This window comes from Tenrec ecaudatus, chromosome 17, assembly GCF_050624435.1.
Source record: "Tenrec ecaudatus isolate mTenEca1 chromosome 17, mTenEca1.hap1, whole genome shotgun sequence".
In the NCBI taxonomy this organism is placed as follows: domain Eukaryota; kingdom Metazoa; phylum Chordata; class Mammalia; order Afrosoricida; family Tenrecidae; genus Tenrec; species Tenrec ecaudatus.
This window is the reverse complement of record NC_134546.1, coordinates 49,854,523-49,872,824: the sequence shown is the minus strand read 5'-3', so window position 1 is coordinate 49,872,824 and position 18,302 is coordinate 49,854,523. Positions and strand designations below refer to the sequence as shown.

The 18,302-nt window shown below is 45.9% G+C and overlaps 1 protein-coding gene across 1 annotated transcript in view; it reads left to right on the top strand.

The window, feature by feature from the left end:
- Window positions 1–18,302, top strand: part of CYFIP1 (cytoplasmic FMR1 interacting protein 1) — a 113,980-nt gene that overhangs the window by 19,655 nt on the left and 76,023 nt on the right. The window contains exons 2-10 of the mRNA XM_075535398.1: window positions 2,995–3,118; window positions 3,248–3,337; window positions 4,142–4,219; window positions 4,586–4,687; window positions 5,464–5,645; window positions 12,852–12,948; window positions 13,028–13,156; window positions 14,641–14,745; window positions 17,468–17,559. Of these exons, the coding sequence (XP_075391513.1) occupies window positions 3,002–3,118; window positions 3,248–3,337; window positions 4,142–4,219; window positions 4,586–4,687; window positions 5,464–5,645; window positions 12,852–12,948; window positions 13,028–13,156; window positions 14,641–14,745; window positions 17,468–17,559 (992 nt within the window). The 5' untranslated portion in view covers window positions 2,995–3,001. The remainder of the gene's footprint in view (window positions 1–2,994; window positions 3,119–3,247; window positions 3,338–4,141; window positions 4,220–4,585; window positions 4,688–5,463; window positions 5,646–12,851; window positions 12,949–13,027; window positions 13,157–14,640; window positions 14,746–17,467; window positions 17,560–18,302) is intronic.

Sequence of the window (18,302 nt, the reverse complement as noted above, 5' to 3'; positions counted from 1 at the left end):
AACTGGAAACACAGGGCATCCAGGAAGGATGATCCCTTCAGGACCAGTGGTGAGAGTGGCGATACCGGGAGGGTGGGGTAGAAAGGGGGAATTGATTACAAAGATCTACATATAACCTCCTCCCTGGGGGATGGACAACAGAAAAGTGGGTGAAGGGAGACGTTGGACAGTATAAAATATGACTAAATAATAATTTATAAATTATCAAGGGTTTATGAGGGAGAGGGGAGCAGTGAGGGAGGAGGGAAAATGACAAACTGATGCCAGGGGCTTACGTGGAGAGCAAATGTTTTGAGAATGATGAGGGTCACGAATGTACAAATGCGCTTTATACAATTGCTGTATGGATGGATTGTGAAAAGAGTTGTATGAGCCCCCAATAAAATGATTTTTTAAAAATGTTTTACTTTGTTCTTTAGAGGGTGTGTGTGTGTGTGTGTGTGTGTGTGTGTGTGTGTGTGTGTGTGTTCCTCTGAGGCTTAACCTAAGAGTATTTGCTCGTTAGAGGTGTTGATAGTAACTTGTAAAGCCGTCTGACAGTGGAAGCATCTGTGGTATTTTGCAGGTCTGGAGTCTGTTTATAGTCTTTTCAGCTAGGAGGTGAGATATTTCTAGTTCTTTGCTGAGTCAATTAGATTGCAGCCGGGCATTTTGAGTATTATGCTAGGAGATGCTGGTCCATAGTTACATCCTACGGGAATATTGATATTTTTTGTTTTAGCATGCGACCAGCCTGGTTAGAGTTAGCCTGTCCGTTCTGGCCTGCCTTGAGCGGGTGTCAGTTCTTAGAGTCTGCAGTGCTGGTTTCCCTGCTGCTCCGTCCTCAGCAGAATTTTAATGCTTGGGGTACCACGATGTCTGCCTTTCAGTCCGCATGGCCTGACGTCTGCAGATAAAGGGGGGTGATTTTTCCTCTCCAGCCCTGCCCCTGGAGCGGTTTCCCCTTCTCCTCCCTGCAGGAAGAGCATTGTGCTTGGTGCTTTTGTGCACCACGACCTTTTGCTCTTGGATCTTGGAGGCCACCTGGGTTGAGTGCTTTGGTGCATTGGATTTGCTGGCATCTCTCCACCTGGGGCCGGAGCAGCTAACTACTGAATTTCCTGTGGCCCAGGGCAGATCACCTCAAACTTGGTGACTTAAAAAGCAAGTTTACTTTCTCACATTCCAGCGACCAGACCAGACCAGACGTGTGAGTTCAGTTGTTAGCAGGGCCACCTCCGAATGCTCTAGGGGAGGATCATTTCCAGTCTCTTCCAACCTCTGGTGGCAATGTCAGTGATGTTTGGTGTTCCTTGGTGGGTGGCTGTGTGGGGTCATTCTCTCTCCTGTCACCACACGATCATCTCTTAAATGCGTGCCTCTGTTTCTGGGCTCCTCGGTTACCTGACTTAGAGGGTGCACTGCTCTGTACTTTGAGACTAACATAAAGCCACGTGGCACTAACCCGCCCCCCTGCTGCCAGCCAGTCACTTCTGACTCGCTAGTGACCCTCTTTAATTTCCAAAGCTGTAAAGCTTTCAAAGTCCAGAAAGCCCTATCTTTTTTTCCTGACGAATGGCTGGTGGGTTTGAACTGTGGACCTTGGCGGCTAGCAGGCCAACACGTACTAATAGGTGACTCAAGAGTGCCTTCCTGCAGAGCTAAAGATACTGTTCTGAGAACATTGCCTGCCCAAAGAGAGCTTTGAAGTCTGTGGACAAGAGGAGGTCGCTGGGTCGCATGCGTTCCTGGGAAAGGAGGGCTTTCCATTGTCGTCGAGCTCTTGGCTCAGGATTGGCTCGGTGTGGCCCAAGTGATGGAGTTCGGATGGATTTTGGTTCCTTGCCCTGAGTCTTAATATTCCGGAGTCCCTGGTTGACCAGGGTTGCTTTCATGCACCTGTACCTGGCTGGCAGCAGCGCTGGCTCTACAGCTGGGAAAATGGATTTCTCTCAGTTAAGTGATTCGGTGGGGCTAGTACCATTTTTGTGACTTGCATAGTTCAGTCCGAGGTGCTCTTAAGTCTGGGTGGGGCATTCCTCAGTCTAGCTGGTGCAGCTGGGCTTTCCTCGTGGTTTGGGCTTTTCTATCAGGTAGCCTGTGGCGTTGACTGGCCTGGGCTGACCCACGGGCTATTCGAGCAGTGTGGTAAGGTGGAGGTTCCTAGGTGTCTTAGTTATCCGGGCTGTTTCAACAGAGAAATCGACTGGAACGCCCTTAGCAAACGGAACCTGCTAGTTCCACAGTTTAGGAGGCCGAACAAACGGGAAAACTTTCTCTCTTGGCTCTGGAGGAAGGTCTTGGTCTCGTTCGACATCCACGGGTCTGATATTCCGTAGAGATTTCCATGTGTCTCTTGACATTCTACTGAGTGTAGCAGATTCTCCGCACAGGGAGCCCCGCTAATCCTATTTCTGTAGCCTGTAAAGGTTAGATTCCTAACATTGACAAAAAGCAGGACAACCACATACCACTGGCAATCATAGCCTAGCTACGCTGACACTTTTTAAAAACCTCCCTGGCGGTCTAATGATGTCAGTAATTTTGCACCCAAAGCAGTACCTTGTTTTGCATAATATTTGTTGTTTTATATTGTAGGCCTGGAATTCTTAAGAAATTGCTCATTTTAGTCTCTCCAGTAGACATTCCAGGTAGGATAAACTTTAGTAGACAGTTAACATTTACCCTAAGCCACACGCGGGACTACCGCCAGGGAGGTTTCAAGGAACACGTTTAATCCATGACACTAGACATTTCCCTGCGTATTGCCAGAGGGAACAGTGGCAGGAGGAAGCAATTGCCCGGGCAACAGCTCATGTCCCCTGCAGTGCATCGTTCCTGGAAGCCAGAGTAGTAGATTTCCACTAGCGGGCATGAGAAGAGAGGCTGTGAGTGGGGACTGCCAGAGTTGGTGGGCAGCAAGCTTCTGGACTTGTGGCCTGAGAAACTCAACCGAGTCCATGGTTGGGGTGTGTCTTTGCTTATGGAAAATGTGGCTTTGCATCTGTTTCCCAGTGCCAGGATGGCAGCCCAGGTGACGCTGGAAGATGCCCTGTCCAATGTGGATCTCCTGGAGGAGCTGCCCCTTCCCGACCAGCAGCCCTGCATTGAACCCCCTCCCTCCTCGCTGCTTTACCAGGTGTGTAGCTCCCCCTCCCCCCTCCCTACCCTCCTCCCTTGCCCCACTCCCCCCCCCCCCCCACACACACAGCTGCTGGGTCACAGGGCAGCAACTCAAATGTCTACATGCCTTTTCTCTTTCTTTTAGCCAAATTTCAACACTAACTTTGAAGACAGAAATGCGTTTGTCACTGGTATTGCAAGATACATTGAGCAGGCCACCGTCCATTCTAGCATGGTAATTTGTCCAAACCCCTGTGTCCCTGGAGGGTGGCGTGGCTGAAGGACAAAGGGGATTTCCGTGGCATTATCCTGGTGTAATATGGTGTGAGGAAAAGCATTAACTTGGTTGAGTTTTTCTTATGACAACTTTGCAATAAACCGCTATATAAATATTTAATTATTTCATTGGGCCAGATTTATAGAAGCAAAATTGGAATGTCAAAGGTTGTGTGCATTTGAAAGTCTATTTCAGTTCTTAAGGGAATCCATTTAGAAGTATCTTAAAAGCATGATCAGTTCACAGTGGGCGTGTTATAAGTGTCTGTGTAATTTGCACCAAGGGCAACTCAGGAAGGAAAGAACTTGCAAAAGCCCCATCATCACTCGCCCTGTGATAGTGTCCCTGTAGGTTCTCCAGAATTGTTCCTACCTTTTCTTTGAACATTAAAGGCAGCAGGCTGGCCTTTTGGGTCCTTGCTGTGTCCCGCAGGCAGCTTGTGGGTCCTGGCTCAGGGGCCTGGAGGGCCCTCTCTGCATGGCACCCATGCTCGGGCCGCAGCTCCCAGCAGGTTGTGTAGATTGACTGTGGTGGGCAGTGTGTGCAGGGTGCGAGCGTGATAGGCAGCCCCAGCAAGGACAGTATGTGCCCTGGCGAGCCTGCTGCCCCACCTCCACTGCCCCTGGCTTCCTTTGGCCGGGAAGGCCGTAGTCTCTCAGCCTGCCCATCTCAATGGGACCGCTGGGAGAGCTCATGCCTCTCCTGCTTCCCCCCGGAGGCTTCCATCCATCTGCCTCTGACCTGCTCTGTGTTCCTTTGCAGAACGAGATGCTGGAGGAGGGCCAGGAGTATGCCGTGATGCTGTACACCTGGAGGAGCTGCTCCAGGGCCATCCCTCAGGTGCGCCCTGCTCCCACCTCCGCCTCCCATTGCTACCCTTTTCCCACCTCTGTTCCTCTTCTTGCCTTCACCTGCATCCTGCCATCTCTGCTCTCTCTCCCACCCACACCTCTAACCTTCCCCCATCTCTAGTCTCTCACCCCTCCCCACCCCATTCCCTCGGCTTCCTTCTCCCCTCCCCACATATGTCAGCTTCCTCTCCCATGTCCGCCCCTCACCTCTACTCTCCCCACATCCATCTCCATTCTCCACCCCCCTTCCACCCCCACTGCTGCTCTGCCTCCTCCCTGCCCGCAGAGCCACCTGGAGCTGTGTGGAAGCGATTGATTTTGACTCTTGGGGGCATGTGCATTTGCTTCTTCCTAGGTTAAGTGCAACGAGCAGCCTAACCGAGTGGAGATTTATGAGAAAACTGTGGAGGTCCTGGAGCCAGAGGTCACAAAACTGATGAATTTTATGTACTTCCAGGTAAAAAGAACCCTGAGATTCTCAGTGTCCGGGGCTGAGGTGTTCTGCCATGGTCCTCCCTGTGACTGCCCTTAAAAAGCTCGAGCTCCCTGAAGGTAGCACCCAGTCGTCAGAGCTTCCACGCAGCGTCTGGGACGGAAGGGAAGCGCTCCTGCGGTCACGGGGTGCCTGCCTGAAGGACAGACACTTCTCTTTTCAGTTGGGGAGTGACTCATTTCCCCCTGACAGCTGCACTTTGTAGCAGGGCCCACTACAGAGTTTCGTCTTTGTGCCAACTTGCCCCATGAAGTTATCTGTTTTTTCTAGGTGTTTTTCTTCCCCCCAGCCTCACTCTGCCTTGGCCTTGGTCAAGCCCCTTGGTTAGACAGAGTGCCCACAGGGCAGGGACTTTCTGACTGTTAAGAAGTGCTCTGAGACTGTGCGGAGATTGTCTTTATTGAGTACGTTAGCAAGGCAAGAACATAGGACCTTATGAGATGACCTATTTCCTTAATAGCTAGTAAGAGGGCAGAACATCTCACCCTTGTTTTCTTTCTAGAGTCAAATCGTTGATGTTGGTAGACACTTGAGTCAACGAAGTTCCGTTCCTTTAAGGATAGAGAATAAGTAATTACTGTTGCAGAGCAGATGTGCCTGAACGCCCCTCTCCAGTGAGCCTGCTGAGTTCTCAGGTTCTGGCAGCTCTGCACAGGCAGCGACCTCCCTGCGGGCCGGCAGCTGGGCTGCTCTGGGTGGCCTGGCACTGACGCGCGCTCTGCCTTCCTCTCCTCCGCTAGAGAAACGCCATCGAGCGCTTCTGCGGGGAGGTGCGGCGCCTGTGTCACGCTGAGAGGAGGAAGGACTTCGTATCCGAGGCCTACCTCCTCACCCTGGGCAAGTTCATCAACATGTTTGCGGTGTTGGACGAGCTGAAGAACATGAAATGCAGTGTGAAGAACGACCACTCGGCGTACAAGAGGTGAGCCGCCTGCGCACACGCCACACTCACACACCAGACCCCAGGTGTCAGACGTGAAGGTGTTTTTGGGGCAGAGGCTGTACCTTGTTTATGGAATGTGTCCCGTGAGTGGGGTGTCCTTGGTACTGCTTGCCGATAGTTACTTTTCAGATCCGAGGACATCCTTTAAAGTATGAGGTGTAAGAGGGTATGACCGGAATGCAGAGTTATGCTCGGGGCAACTCAAAAGCAATTCAGTCATGTTCAATAAAGAGCCAGAAACGAGTGTAATCACTGAAGCATCGTGGGAAACTGAGTTTCCGCCTTCCCAATGTGTCTGACTAAACAAAGAGTTGCGTGTGTTTCGTAAAAGTGAACAATCACGTATTTCCAAGGGCGGGGATGCTTTGCTTTCAAAGATGCAAAGAGACCTCCTTAATTATGAATCTAAGGTTTTCTAACAAAAGTTCTTACTGTAGCTATAAGTTTTATCTCTGGCCAGGGCACCAGATGCCACCTCCTAGTCCTTTTTCAAGGCTGACCTCTTTTGGAATGTTATATGTTTGGAATGTTATCCTTAGTTCTTGGGCCTGGGGATTTTATTTTAATAAGTTTTTAATGCACCAAGTCAGGGGGTGATCCGCAAATCAAATTGGCTGGAATACAAAGGGACATGCCCTTGTGTGTGTGTGTTCGTATACCTATAGAGGACTTCCTGGATGCTTCACATCTTGGGGAGGTGAAAACACACCGACATATAACCAGAGCTCCTACACAATCGCTGGCACAGTTCAGGGGCAGGATATGCTGCCAGCTTGAGCCATCGGCCTTCGGGCAGTGCCAACCCCTGAAGCAGATCCCACTGCCAGGTTTGTCCCACCCTTTCTCTCCCCAGATTCCCTGGGGCTGCCCCACACCACCACAGCCTTATAAATGGGGCGTGGTAGGTTGCTCTGTCTGGGTCCTTTCTACAGTGTCTCTGGGCCACCTGGGGACGAGGCAGGTGGGAAGACTGGAGGAGTCGTTCTGGAGCACCATGTGTTGTTGCAGTTGTGTAAGACTAGCGCATCCTCAGACATTGGGAAGCTGTCTTTCTTTAGGAACACTTTGATTGGCATTGTTGCAGTCAGGCCTGCACGGAATGAGGTGCGGATTTCTCTTTCCTTTGCCGAATAAGTATTCTTAGCTGTTGCTTTGTTTTCTTAGCATTGCTGTAGCAGAAATGTCACATGTAGGTTGTTTTAAAGAACAAACATGTGGGCCTCACAGTTCAGGAGTCTAGAAGTCTGAATTCAATGTGTGACTCTAGGGGGAGGGCCCTTCTTCCTAATTTCAACATGGAGAAGCCAGCTATCCTCAGGGTTCCTGGCCTTCCAGATATTTTCTGTCTCTGTCCATCTTCCCCCTGTGTCTGCCTATGTGCCTCTCTGTTCATACGACTCCTTATACCACTCAGCAGTGATTCAGTTTAGGGTATACTCTAGGCTGATAGGAGCTTGTTTACATAACAAAACTATTTTCAAATAAAATCGTGTCCACATAAATAGGGATTAGGTACACATTTTAGGGGGCATACAATATGATTCAGTACGCATTTGGGGGCATACAATTGAATCTATGTTGTTGTCAATTGCAATTGTATGACCTCTGACTCATGGCAACCCCAAGTGTGTGGAGTAGAATGGTCCCTATGATTTTCAGGGCTTTTTGAAGCAGATGCCAAGGCGCTTCTTGGTAGATACCAACCAAGCTACCAATCATTAGGGTGGAAGTCAGACACTTCACCATTCAGTTATCTCCGTTATTCATTATGATAGGAAGAAACTACTGATGGCAGATACATACGGAAGTTCTCTTATCATTGTTCCTATTTTTCCAAGTAAAATAGGAGGCAAGAAGAAACTAGAGGGAACCGATCACTGAAATGTAGTAAGAAATTTTGGGGCCGTGAATGTGCTATTCTGTCGCTTGTTCGTCAGTTGTCATACTGTGGTGGCTTGTGTGTTGCTGTGATGCTGGAGTCTATGTCACTGATGTTTCAAATACCAACAGGGTAACAATGAACAAGTTTTAGCCAAACTACCAGACTGAGAGAATAGAATAGGCTATTTCAGAAGAATTAGCCCCTTTCCCAAATGGATAGCAGCAGAACATTGTCAGACAGAGTACCAGAAGATGAGCCCCTCAGATGAGGAGGCACTTGAACTACGACCGAGGAAGAGCTGCCGTCTCTAAGGAGAGCTGACCATAATGACATGGATGGAGCAAAGCCTTTGGGACTTTCATTTGCTGATGGGAGATGAGTCAAAATGAAAAGCAACGGCTGTAAACATCTATTAAAAATTGGAACTTGGTATATTTGAAGTATAAATCTTGGAAAATTGGAAGTTGTCAAAAATGAAATGGAACACATAAAGATCAGTATCGTTACTGATTAGTGTGCTGAAATGGACTGATATCAGCCATTTGGAATCCAACAGTCATAATTGACGATGCCAGAATGACAGGTTCATCACAAAAAAGGACATTTCAGTATGATCTGTGATAGGTTAAGCTATCTGTGATGGGATAATATATGTATATAAGGAAATCCAATCAGTACAACTGTTATCAAATTTATGCACCAACCACTAAAGCTAGTGAAAAACATTGGAGAACTTTACTAGTGTCTTCAGTCTGAAGTTGATCAAAAATGCAATCAAGATGCATTGATAATTATTGGTGATTGGAATGCAAAACTTGAAAACAAAGAAAAGAACTGTATTTGGAAAATGTGGACTTGGTGATAGAAATGAAGAGAAAGATTGCATGATAGAATTTTGTGAGACCAACCACTATATCACAAATATCTTTTTTTCAACGACACCAAAGTGAATTTCTCCAGATACAATACACAGAAATCAAATGAACTATATCTGTGAGAAGAGGCCATGGAGATGCTTGATATCAGAAGCTGAAACCAAGTCTGGGACCGACTGTGCAGCAGATTATCAATTGCTCATGTGCAAGTTCAGGTTGAAGCTGAACAAAGTGAAAAGTCACTGAGAGCCCTAATACGAAGCTGAGTCTATCCCACCTGAACTTAGAGAACATCTCAAGAACAGATTTGACACATTCGACACTAATCACAGACCCAATGACCGGTAAGTTGGCCTCAAGACCATCATTCATGAAGAAAGTAAAGGGCCGTTCAAAAGGCAGGAAAGAAAGCCAAGATCAAAGCGATGATAGAAGAAACACTGAATCTTACTCTGAATTGAAGCGTAGTGAAGGCAAGTAGAAGTGATGGGGGAAAAATATTTCAAAGGGCAGCTTCAGAAGACAGAGTAAAATATTCTAATGAAATGTGCAAAGATTACAAATCCAAAAACGGAAGAACATGCTCAGCAGATTTAAGCTGAAATAACTATAACATTCGAGCCTGGAATTGCAATTTTGAGAGATTCTCTGGGCAAAAAAAAATGAAGAATGCAGTTAACATCAAAAGAAGATGGAAAGAATACACAGTCACTGTACCACAAAGAACTAGTTGACAGTCATTTCAAGAGGCAGCATAGGATCAAGAACCAACGGTGCTGAAGGAAGAAGTTCAAGCTGCACTGAAAGCAGTGGCCAAAAACAAGGCTCTAGGAATTGATGGACTACCAACTGCGATGTTTCAACAAGCTGATCAAGCCCTGAAGGACCCACTCGTCTATGTCCGGAAATCTGGAAGACAGCTACCTCGCCAATTGACTGGAAGAGATCCAAGTTTGTACCCATTCCAAAGAAAGGCGATCTAGCAAAATGGTCCAAGTATAGAGCATTATTTTTGATATCACTTGGAAGCAACATTTTGCTGAATATCATCTAACAACAGTTGCAACAATACATCGACAGTGTTGCGAGTGGTTTAGGCTTGATTCCGAAGAGGGTGTGGAACAAGGAATATCATTGCAGATGTCAGATGGACCGTGGCTCAAAGCAGAGACTACCAGAAGTTTGCTTGTATTTTATTGACTGTGTGGATCAGAACAAATTATGAATAGCCTTGAGAAGTCAGTGAATTCCAGAACACCTAATTGTGCTCATGTGGAACTTGTCCATGGATCAAGAGGCAGTTGTACAAACAGAACAAGAGATGGCTGCGTGGTTTAAAATCAGGAAAGGTGTGTGACAGGTTTGTATTCACTCGCCATGTCATTCAATCTGTGTGCTGAGCAAATCACCAGAGAAGCTGGGTGATATGAATGAGAATGGGACATCAGCTTTGTGCTAGGCAGATGGCACCACCTTGCTTGACAGACGTGAGGAGGACTTGAAGCACTTGCTGATGCAGATCAAGGATCGCCGCCTTCAGTATGAATGACAACTCAATGTAAAGAAAACCAGAATTTCACAACTGGACCGATAGATAACATCTCGATAAACAGAGAAAAGATTGAAGTTGTCAAATATTTCATTTTGTTTGGATCCATAATCAATGTTCATGGAAGCAGCATTCAGGAAATCAAATGACACATTGCATTGGGTAAATCTGCTAAAAAGCAAGGAGGTTGCTTGAAGACCAAGGCTCACTTGACCCAAGCCGTGGTATTTTCAATTATCTCCCATGTATGTAAAATAAGGAAGGCATGAATTATGATGCTGGTGAAGAATATTGAAAGTCCTGTGAACTATCCCAAAGTCCCAACAAGTCTGTTAGAAAAAGTACACCCAGATTGCTCCTTAGATGCAAGGATGTTGAAACGCTGCCCCACGTACTTTGCACATGTTATCAGGATGCACCCGTCCCTGGAGAAGGATATCCTGCTTGACAAAGTAGAGGGGCTGTGGGAAAGTGGAAGACCCTGACCAGGTAGATTGACACCGTGGCTGCAACAGCGGGCTCACCCACAACAGCAATTGTCAGGATGGCGGGGACAGGGTGGTGTGTCAGTCTGTCGTATACAGGATTGCAATGAGTCCGAGTTGATGGCGCCTAACCTCAGCAATAGCCAATGTTAACCAGCAGTTGTTTTTTTATTTTCATTATAACCAGTAGTTTTTATGAAGATATTTTTATTTGTTTGGACAAGACCTGAAAGAAGTACAAAGAAATAACACGCAGCAGATGAGACATACCTGCGAGTCATTCAACAAGAAATAACTTTTGTTCATCTACTGAGGGACATGGACTCTTCTAGATCTGGGACTATGAAAAATGTAACCTTGGGCCGTTTATTCTAATACCGATTGTAAGGATGTTTCGTCTTCAACAGAAAGGTGCTCTTGGTTAGGCACTGGGCAACAATAGGACAGTTGGTGCTGTTAGGGGGCTGTGGGTTAGGGGTTGGGGTATGCAAGGTTGGCAGTTCAAACCCACCCACCACCTTGTTGAAGAAAGATGAGATGACCTGCTCCCATAAAGATTTCGTTTCAGAGACCCCATATAGCTCGATATGAGTCAGAAAGGGCTTGGTGGGCAGTGGATTCATCAGACCGCCCCTGGCGGAGTCGCTGGGCCTGGTTAAGTAAAGAGCCAGAGAGCCCGGCAGCTGTAGCTGCTCCTCTCCAGTTCTGGGGTGTAGAGCCGCTTGGAGATGAGGCAGCTCTCTGGAAGGCCACGTTGAGGTCCGGGCTTCCCTTTAAGAGTGTGCTGGTACTCTCACTCTCAGGATCTGAGCACAGCAGAGTAGCCTGTGCTTGCCCCATAGCTTTCCTCATTGCCTCTTTCTGGAACCTCTATTTGAACCCCCTGTTGGGGTACCATTCTGGATAATGATCCCCACTTGTCACAAGCCTCGCACCCCCACTTATGATTGTGCCCAGCTGGCAGCACAACTCCTGAATGCAAATGCCAAGTTAGCCAGTATGGTCACGGCAAGGCTTGAGGAAGATAAAAGACAGCATCCTTGACCCTGCACTGGCAGCCATGATTATTTAGATATAAAATAAGTCCAGTCAGCACATTTAAAGTGACAAGGAGCCCTGCTCTATCGTTGAGTAGGAGGCGTCACTGAGTACATCCGGGGCGCTGCCGAGCAAGGCAGCAATCCCACCAGCCACTGCAGGGGCCATGATGTCGCCCTCTGTCCCGCAGGGATTTGCAGTCATTGAAATCCCGGGGGGTGGTTCTACTCTGTCCTGTCCTTAGGGTCACTAAATTTTAGTTTCTTTTTCTTTTTCCTGAAAAGTCTTAGAGCAGCTGGTCCGTCCTAATGCAACGGCTCCACAGTTGCGCTCTACTGGCCTATCATGTTGCTTCTTGGTCACAATGACTCCGGCAGTTCCAGCCGTAGTAACTTCTGCATGCCACTCCCATGGTGAGGAGCTCATCTCCGGAACAGACCTTCCAGTGCCATGTTGTATTTTGCCCAAGAGCTCATGCCTAGTCCGTAGTTTGTCGCCACAGCAGGCACCTACAGTTTCTTAGCTGACACATTACTGTTACATGTAAATGTTGCATTTCTTGCACTGGATGAAAGGGAGGAGTAAGGTGGGTGGCCTATCAGGCTTTGCCTGGAGAACTTTATTAGTCATCAGGGTTCGAGATTGCACAGGCACAGCGCCATGTAGAGAGTCCACTGAACCTTGTGGAGCAGCTGACAAGTCCAGAATCCTCACACCAGCTCCTCGTCTTCCAGGGCTGCCCAGGCTCACTGCTGCATTCTCTGCAGACTCACTGCCTGGCCCTTGCGTTCTCGTGGACTTTGGTGCCCAGGAAAATCATCCCATCAATCCCTTGGATATTTGTTTGTATACAGCAGTGGTTCTCAACCTGTGGGTCGTGACCCCTTTGGGGGGGTTGAACCATCCTTTCACAGGGGTCGCCCGATTAATAACAGTAGCAAAATGACAGTGATGAAATAGCAACAAAAAATAATTTTATGGTTGGGGGCTCACCACAATATGAGGAACTGTATGAAAGGGTCACGGCATTAGGAAGGTTGAGAACCACTGGTCTGGAGAGACGATAACTAGAGATTAGGTATGTTGAAGGTGGTTTGCTTTTGAATGACCTACAAGCTGGTGGTAAAAACCTGTCAGTCCCCAAGGCAGTATCTTCAGGGACATGTCTTCTGCTCAGAATCCTGGCCCACAGAAACTTGAGAAGGCTGAAATTCTCATTGGTCTCTTGAGATTGACATTTCTGCAGATAACTGTAGAGAGAATAGCATACTCCTCATTTTCTCACGTTGGTTTTTTTTTTTAATCATTAAGTAGATGGGTGCATTTTGGGATTAACTCTGCCCATTGCTTTCACAGGGCTGCTCAGTTTTTACGGAAAATGGCAGATCCACAGTCCATCCAGGAATCACAGAATCTGTCCATGTTTCTAGCCAATCACAACAAGATCACACAGGTGAGGCCCGGGCCACATTGCCCCAGTCAGCGCTGGCAGGCCAGGTGGTTACTGGACATGCTGTGGCTTTGTGTTTCAGTCTCTACAGCAGCAGCTCGAAGTGATCGCTGGCTATGAAGAACTCCTTGCAGACATCGTGAACTTATGTGTGGATTACTATGAGAATAAGATGTACTTGACCCCCAGTGAGAAACACATGCTCCTCAAGGTACGTGTGCAGACAGCTCGGCAGATCACCAAGGACAGCGTGCACTGTCATGGACCTGAGAGTTTTGTGCTTGCAGCGTGTGTGTTCAGCATCTCTAGCCTCCCCCAAACGACCACCAATGCCGCCTTCACTTGGCACGGAGGCTGTAGAATGACACCGAGTTCTGGGGATGGTGCTGAGCTTTTGGGGGCAGCGGTCCTGAGACATGGATGTACAGTGTCATCAAGCTTCCGGTGCAGAGGCGCTGCAGGATTTCGCTTTTAAGGATGCAGCTCCTGGGATGAAATTTTCTAAAGTTGACTTGGTGGTCAAGAGCGAAGACTGTTCACCATGTTCTTTTACATTATTCCACTTCAAAACTTGGGGACTCTGAAACTATGTAGTTTATTGGAAAGATGAGAAGGAAATTCTGCCATTCCCTTTGTAGAGGACAGTCTTGTGGATCCCTTTGCTGGTGTCCCCACTGGCTCTTACCTGTTTGCAGGTATAGGCCCAGCAGCAAGACCTCTGGCCTCCTGCCTGGTGATAGGGGGGTGGGGGTGGGGGTGGGATTGGAAGAGTACCAAAGAACCAATCGGGGCGGGAGCAGCTCTCCTGTGGGCGCAGAGGTGTCCGTGTGTGCTGGCCCAGGCAGGAACCACAGGCCACAAGCCATTGTGTAGATCCTAATATGGCACAAGGGCCATATTCAAGAGTTTATGGCTATTGTATAGTGTAATTCTAGAATTTCTCTGTTACTTAGGTAGGCCAAAGGGTTTTCTTTTTTCGTTTTTAACAGCTGGCCTGCATAACATACTTCATAGCATGATTTCCATGGGGGGAAAAAGTATTCCAAGTACCAGACAACCAGCCTAAATACGAATATTTGTGAACCTGTTTTTGAGAATTCTTTGGAGATAAAGAATTGTGAATTAGAGCAAAGCCTGTCAGTCAACTCAATGCTGCTTCCCTAATTTTGACCTCGCTTAGGATCACTGTTGAATCCTGTTGCTTATTTAGCGTGCTAATTAAGTTGTGCATTTGTCTGCTCTTATTAATTGCACTCTAAGGACAGTGCCTTTTATCTCAGTCCCTGGCTTGGGGCATGTGAACTTAATGTTAAAAGGGTAGGCGGTCGGTTTGAGGACTCATCACAGTATTTGGAAGCTGAAAATGCTCGTTGTTCCAAGAGTTAGCCCTGCTGTGTGCGCCTGAGCGTGGAATTGAAGTCGCCACAGAAAGGACACAAACGAGAACAACTTCATAGACGGGATCGTCCCATTTCCTAGAACCTTTTCAGAGTACTTTTTGAACAAAGAATGAACTGTCGTTTTAAGAGGAACGGTTAAATAGCACAGAGTAAGTTGGCTTTAAAAAGTCTGTGTGAAAATGGAATTAAAAGCTGTGGAATTTCCCCGCATGCTTTTTTAGGCTCTGTGTAGAAGTGCTTATGGGTAATTAAGTTTGCATATCTGTGTTTTATTGTAACATCTGTGGATTTTCAGGTCATGGGCTTCGGTCTTTACTTGATGGACGGAAGTGTCAGTAATATCTACAAATTGGATGCCAAAAAGAGAATCAACTTACCTAAAATTGACAAATACTTTAAGGTGAGTTATATCTTTTAAAAATTAACTTTAAAACATTTTTTATTGAAGTATAGCGTACTTACAGAGAAGGGTCATCTTCTAAATTTTTGTAAATAAGTGCTCTGTGTGATTGTGACCCTTATCAGGAAATCAGGTGGTTGGGGGTGAGGGGAGGCCTCTGCTCCCAGACTTGTGGAGCCCTTCCCCAGCCCCCCAGACGCTCCATCTTCTTTTACCTAACATTAAATTCTCCTGGGTTTGCACTTTATATATAAATGGAATCATCATTTTTTTTTTTGTACTCCTTTGTGCCTGGCTGCTGTGGCGATCCTTGAGTTTTCATTGTCGTTTAGGATTCCATTTTATAATTATACTACAATTTGTTTACCCATTTTGCCCTTGATAGACTTGAGTTGTTTTTGGTTTGGGGCTAGTACAGATACTCTGAAATTCCTCATCTGTAAGTAAAGCACATTTGTTAACATTTTTTTGGATAAATCATAAGAATGAAAATTTGGCGTTTGGAACATAATATAATTTCAGTGCTAGAAAATACAGCCTAACAATTTTCCACGTGATGGTACTGATTTGCATTCCCAGCAGCAATGAGTGAGAGTTACTATGGGTCCTATTTTCCCAAAATGTGACACTGTGCCACTCTGAAAGGTATGTACGAGTCATTGTGATTTTATTTTGTACTGAGCCCTGGTGGCATCGTGGTTTACAGATTAGGCTACTAAACACAAGGTCAGCAGCTCGAATCCACCAGTCGCTCTTTGGGAGGAAGATGAGGCTTTCTGCTTCCTTAAAGATTTGCAGTCTCAGAAACCCAAAGAGATGGTTGTACTCTGGCCTTTAGGGTCTCTGTGAGTTGGAATCAACTCAATGGCAGTGAGTTTATTTCACTGTGGTTTCAGTGTGTGTTTTTCAGATGGCTTTTCATGCTGTTAGCCATTTCTGTGTGTTCTCTTTTATGAAGTCCCCCCCCCCTTCCGTTGATTTGTAGCTCTTTATATATTCGGGTGCATGTCCTTGGTTGAATACTTGTATTCCAAAACCCAGGTAAAAGTGACCATTTATGTGATAACTTCTGAAGCTGGCCCTCCCATTGGTCAGCATTTTAGAAATGAATATATTGTCCTCAGCAAGCTTTCCGCTTGATGGATGTCAATAAACATTGCATGAAGATCAGCTCACTCCAAGAGCTGAACTTGGCATTAGTCTTAACTTTAAGCAAGATTGATGCTAATACACTGATTTTACGGAATGGCTGATAACCAGGGAGTCTTAGATTTCCCAGTATAGCCCAGTAGATCAAGGACCAGTCACAAGCGTGACCGGGTCAGTTAAATTCAAAGCACAGAGACCAGCTCAGAAGGTTTTGGCAACTTTTTTGTGATTCCAAAGAGGTAGTCTTGATAGATTTTGTCAGTTTATGATTATGGGTGCTTATGAGAAAAACATTTTAAGAAAATTGAAAACTACATTGGTGAGGAAAAGGCCAGGAAATTTGTGCTGAGAAATGTTTTCCAATCACGACTCCTGCACATTTTTCAAGGGTAGCAAGTGATGTCCTACAGTCATTGCATTGGGAAGCCGCAGTGCATCTACCCAACAGCCCTGATCTGTCCCTTGAGGCTTCTTTTGTTCCCCAAAGTAAAAAAAACACTGAAAAGGAGCAGAACTTGAGTTTCTTTTTGTGGATGCCCAAACTACCATTTTGGCATGGTATAAATTGAAGAGTGCAGAAGTCTTTGGAGAGTGATGAAAGGGCTGGACACACCACCTTCAGAAGTATGTAGACCTAGACGGAGTAATTTGTTGAGAAATAATAGCTTCAAATGTGATATTTTTGTTTAATGAAGGTTTCTTGATTTTATAGCAGTACTTTTGGATTTCTCCATCCATTGGGATCTTTAAAATTTCCTTTAAAAGTGTTTGTATTTTTGTTCAGAAGTCTTACACTTCTTTTTGTTAGATTTATTCATAAACTCTACATATGGATGATGCAGTTGTAGATTTGTCTTTTCAGTTTTTTCTTCTCTAGATTTTTGTCATTTGCTTATTGAGGTGCTTTGATCTCTTAGGAACTTGGATATAGCAACAATATGGGTTGATTTTAACATTCAATGGTTGTTTTATATTTTGCTTCCAAAAGAAATCATATTTTGCTTTCTCTTATGAAGGCAGATTTGTTTTGACCGGTTCTGGGGAGTAAATGACCTTTCAAGGTGTTATGGATTTAAATGTGTTCCCCCTAAAATACATGTCAGCTTGACTGGGCCATGATTTGCAATAGCGTGGCAGTTGTGCGATGATGTCATTTGGCCCTAAGAAACAGAGTTATTTTCTTACCGTGTAAAGGGACCGCGAGGACAGTCTGTGGCCCTGGAGGACAGTCTGAGTTTCTCTGCAACATCTGTCCTTCCGTGGCCTTCATGTGGAATTTTTCTCCTACGTCTATGCTGCTAGCTTACATTAATCCCTCTTATAACTCAAAATTGACTCACAGCATACCCTGTACTAGCCCTATCGCATTAATCTTAGAAAGACAACCCATTCCAAATGGGATTATCATCACGGGCATCAAAGTTAGGATTTACAACACATAGTTTAGGAGAACACACCTCAATCCATAACAAAAGGTAGCATTCAATTCAAAGTAATTGTCAACATTATTGTTAAGTATTCGATGGCTAAGCATACATAATAACTTCTGTTTTATTTTGTTCTTTGACTACAGCAACTTCAAGTGGTTCCACTCTTCGGGGACATGCAAATAGAACTGGCAAGATACATAAAGACCAGTGCACACTATGAAGAAAATAAATCTCGGTAGGTGTGTTAGCCTGGGTACTTTAGAGAAACAAATCCACAGAAACTCATGTATAAGAAAGAATTTTATGTAAAGGGTAAATGCACATCAAGAAAACATCCCAACCCAGTGCAGCCCAAGCCCACAAGTCCAACATTAACCCATATGTCCATCACTAATCCACAAAGTCCTCCTCCAGCACACAAAACACACACTATGGTGCCGACTGCAGGAGGAAAACTGAATCAGTGAGCATGTAAGCATCTCAGCGCTGGCAGGGGTCTCCACATTGCATCAGGGTGAGTCCATGTGGCTTCTCCTCAGGGATGTCTTGCAGGAAGTGAGCCTTGCCAGCTGAAGCAGGGAACTGGCTAAGGCAGCTGCACCCTGGTCCAATCATCACAAAGCAAGAGACCCGAGAACTAGAAAGGCAAGGCTCAACGAACCATTTATCCTTCCACCCTTCAATTAACCCACGTGTTTATCAGCCAGGCTGGCACCATTAACTACCTCAGTAGGGCTAAAACTTTTTGAAGTGTCTTTATTGTATGGTTGGTTGTACTCTATTGATCTAGAGATGTAACCATTGAGATTCACAACTGTCAGGAGCTGTACTGTCTAACTGCATAATTCATTAGCTATTGGTATTAAATTTATTTTTAAAAGAAAAATTTAATTGATCTCTTCATCACTGACAAATTTCATGTACTCAGTTGTTTTTGATTTCTGTATTGGACAGTACAGATAGTAAAACAATTCTGTC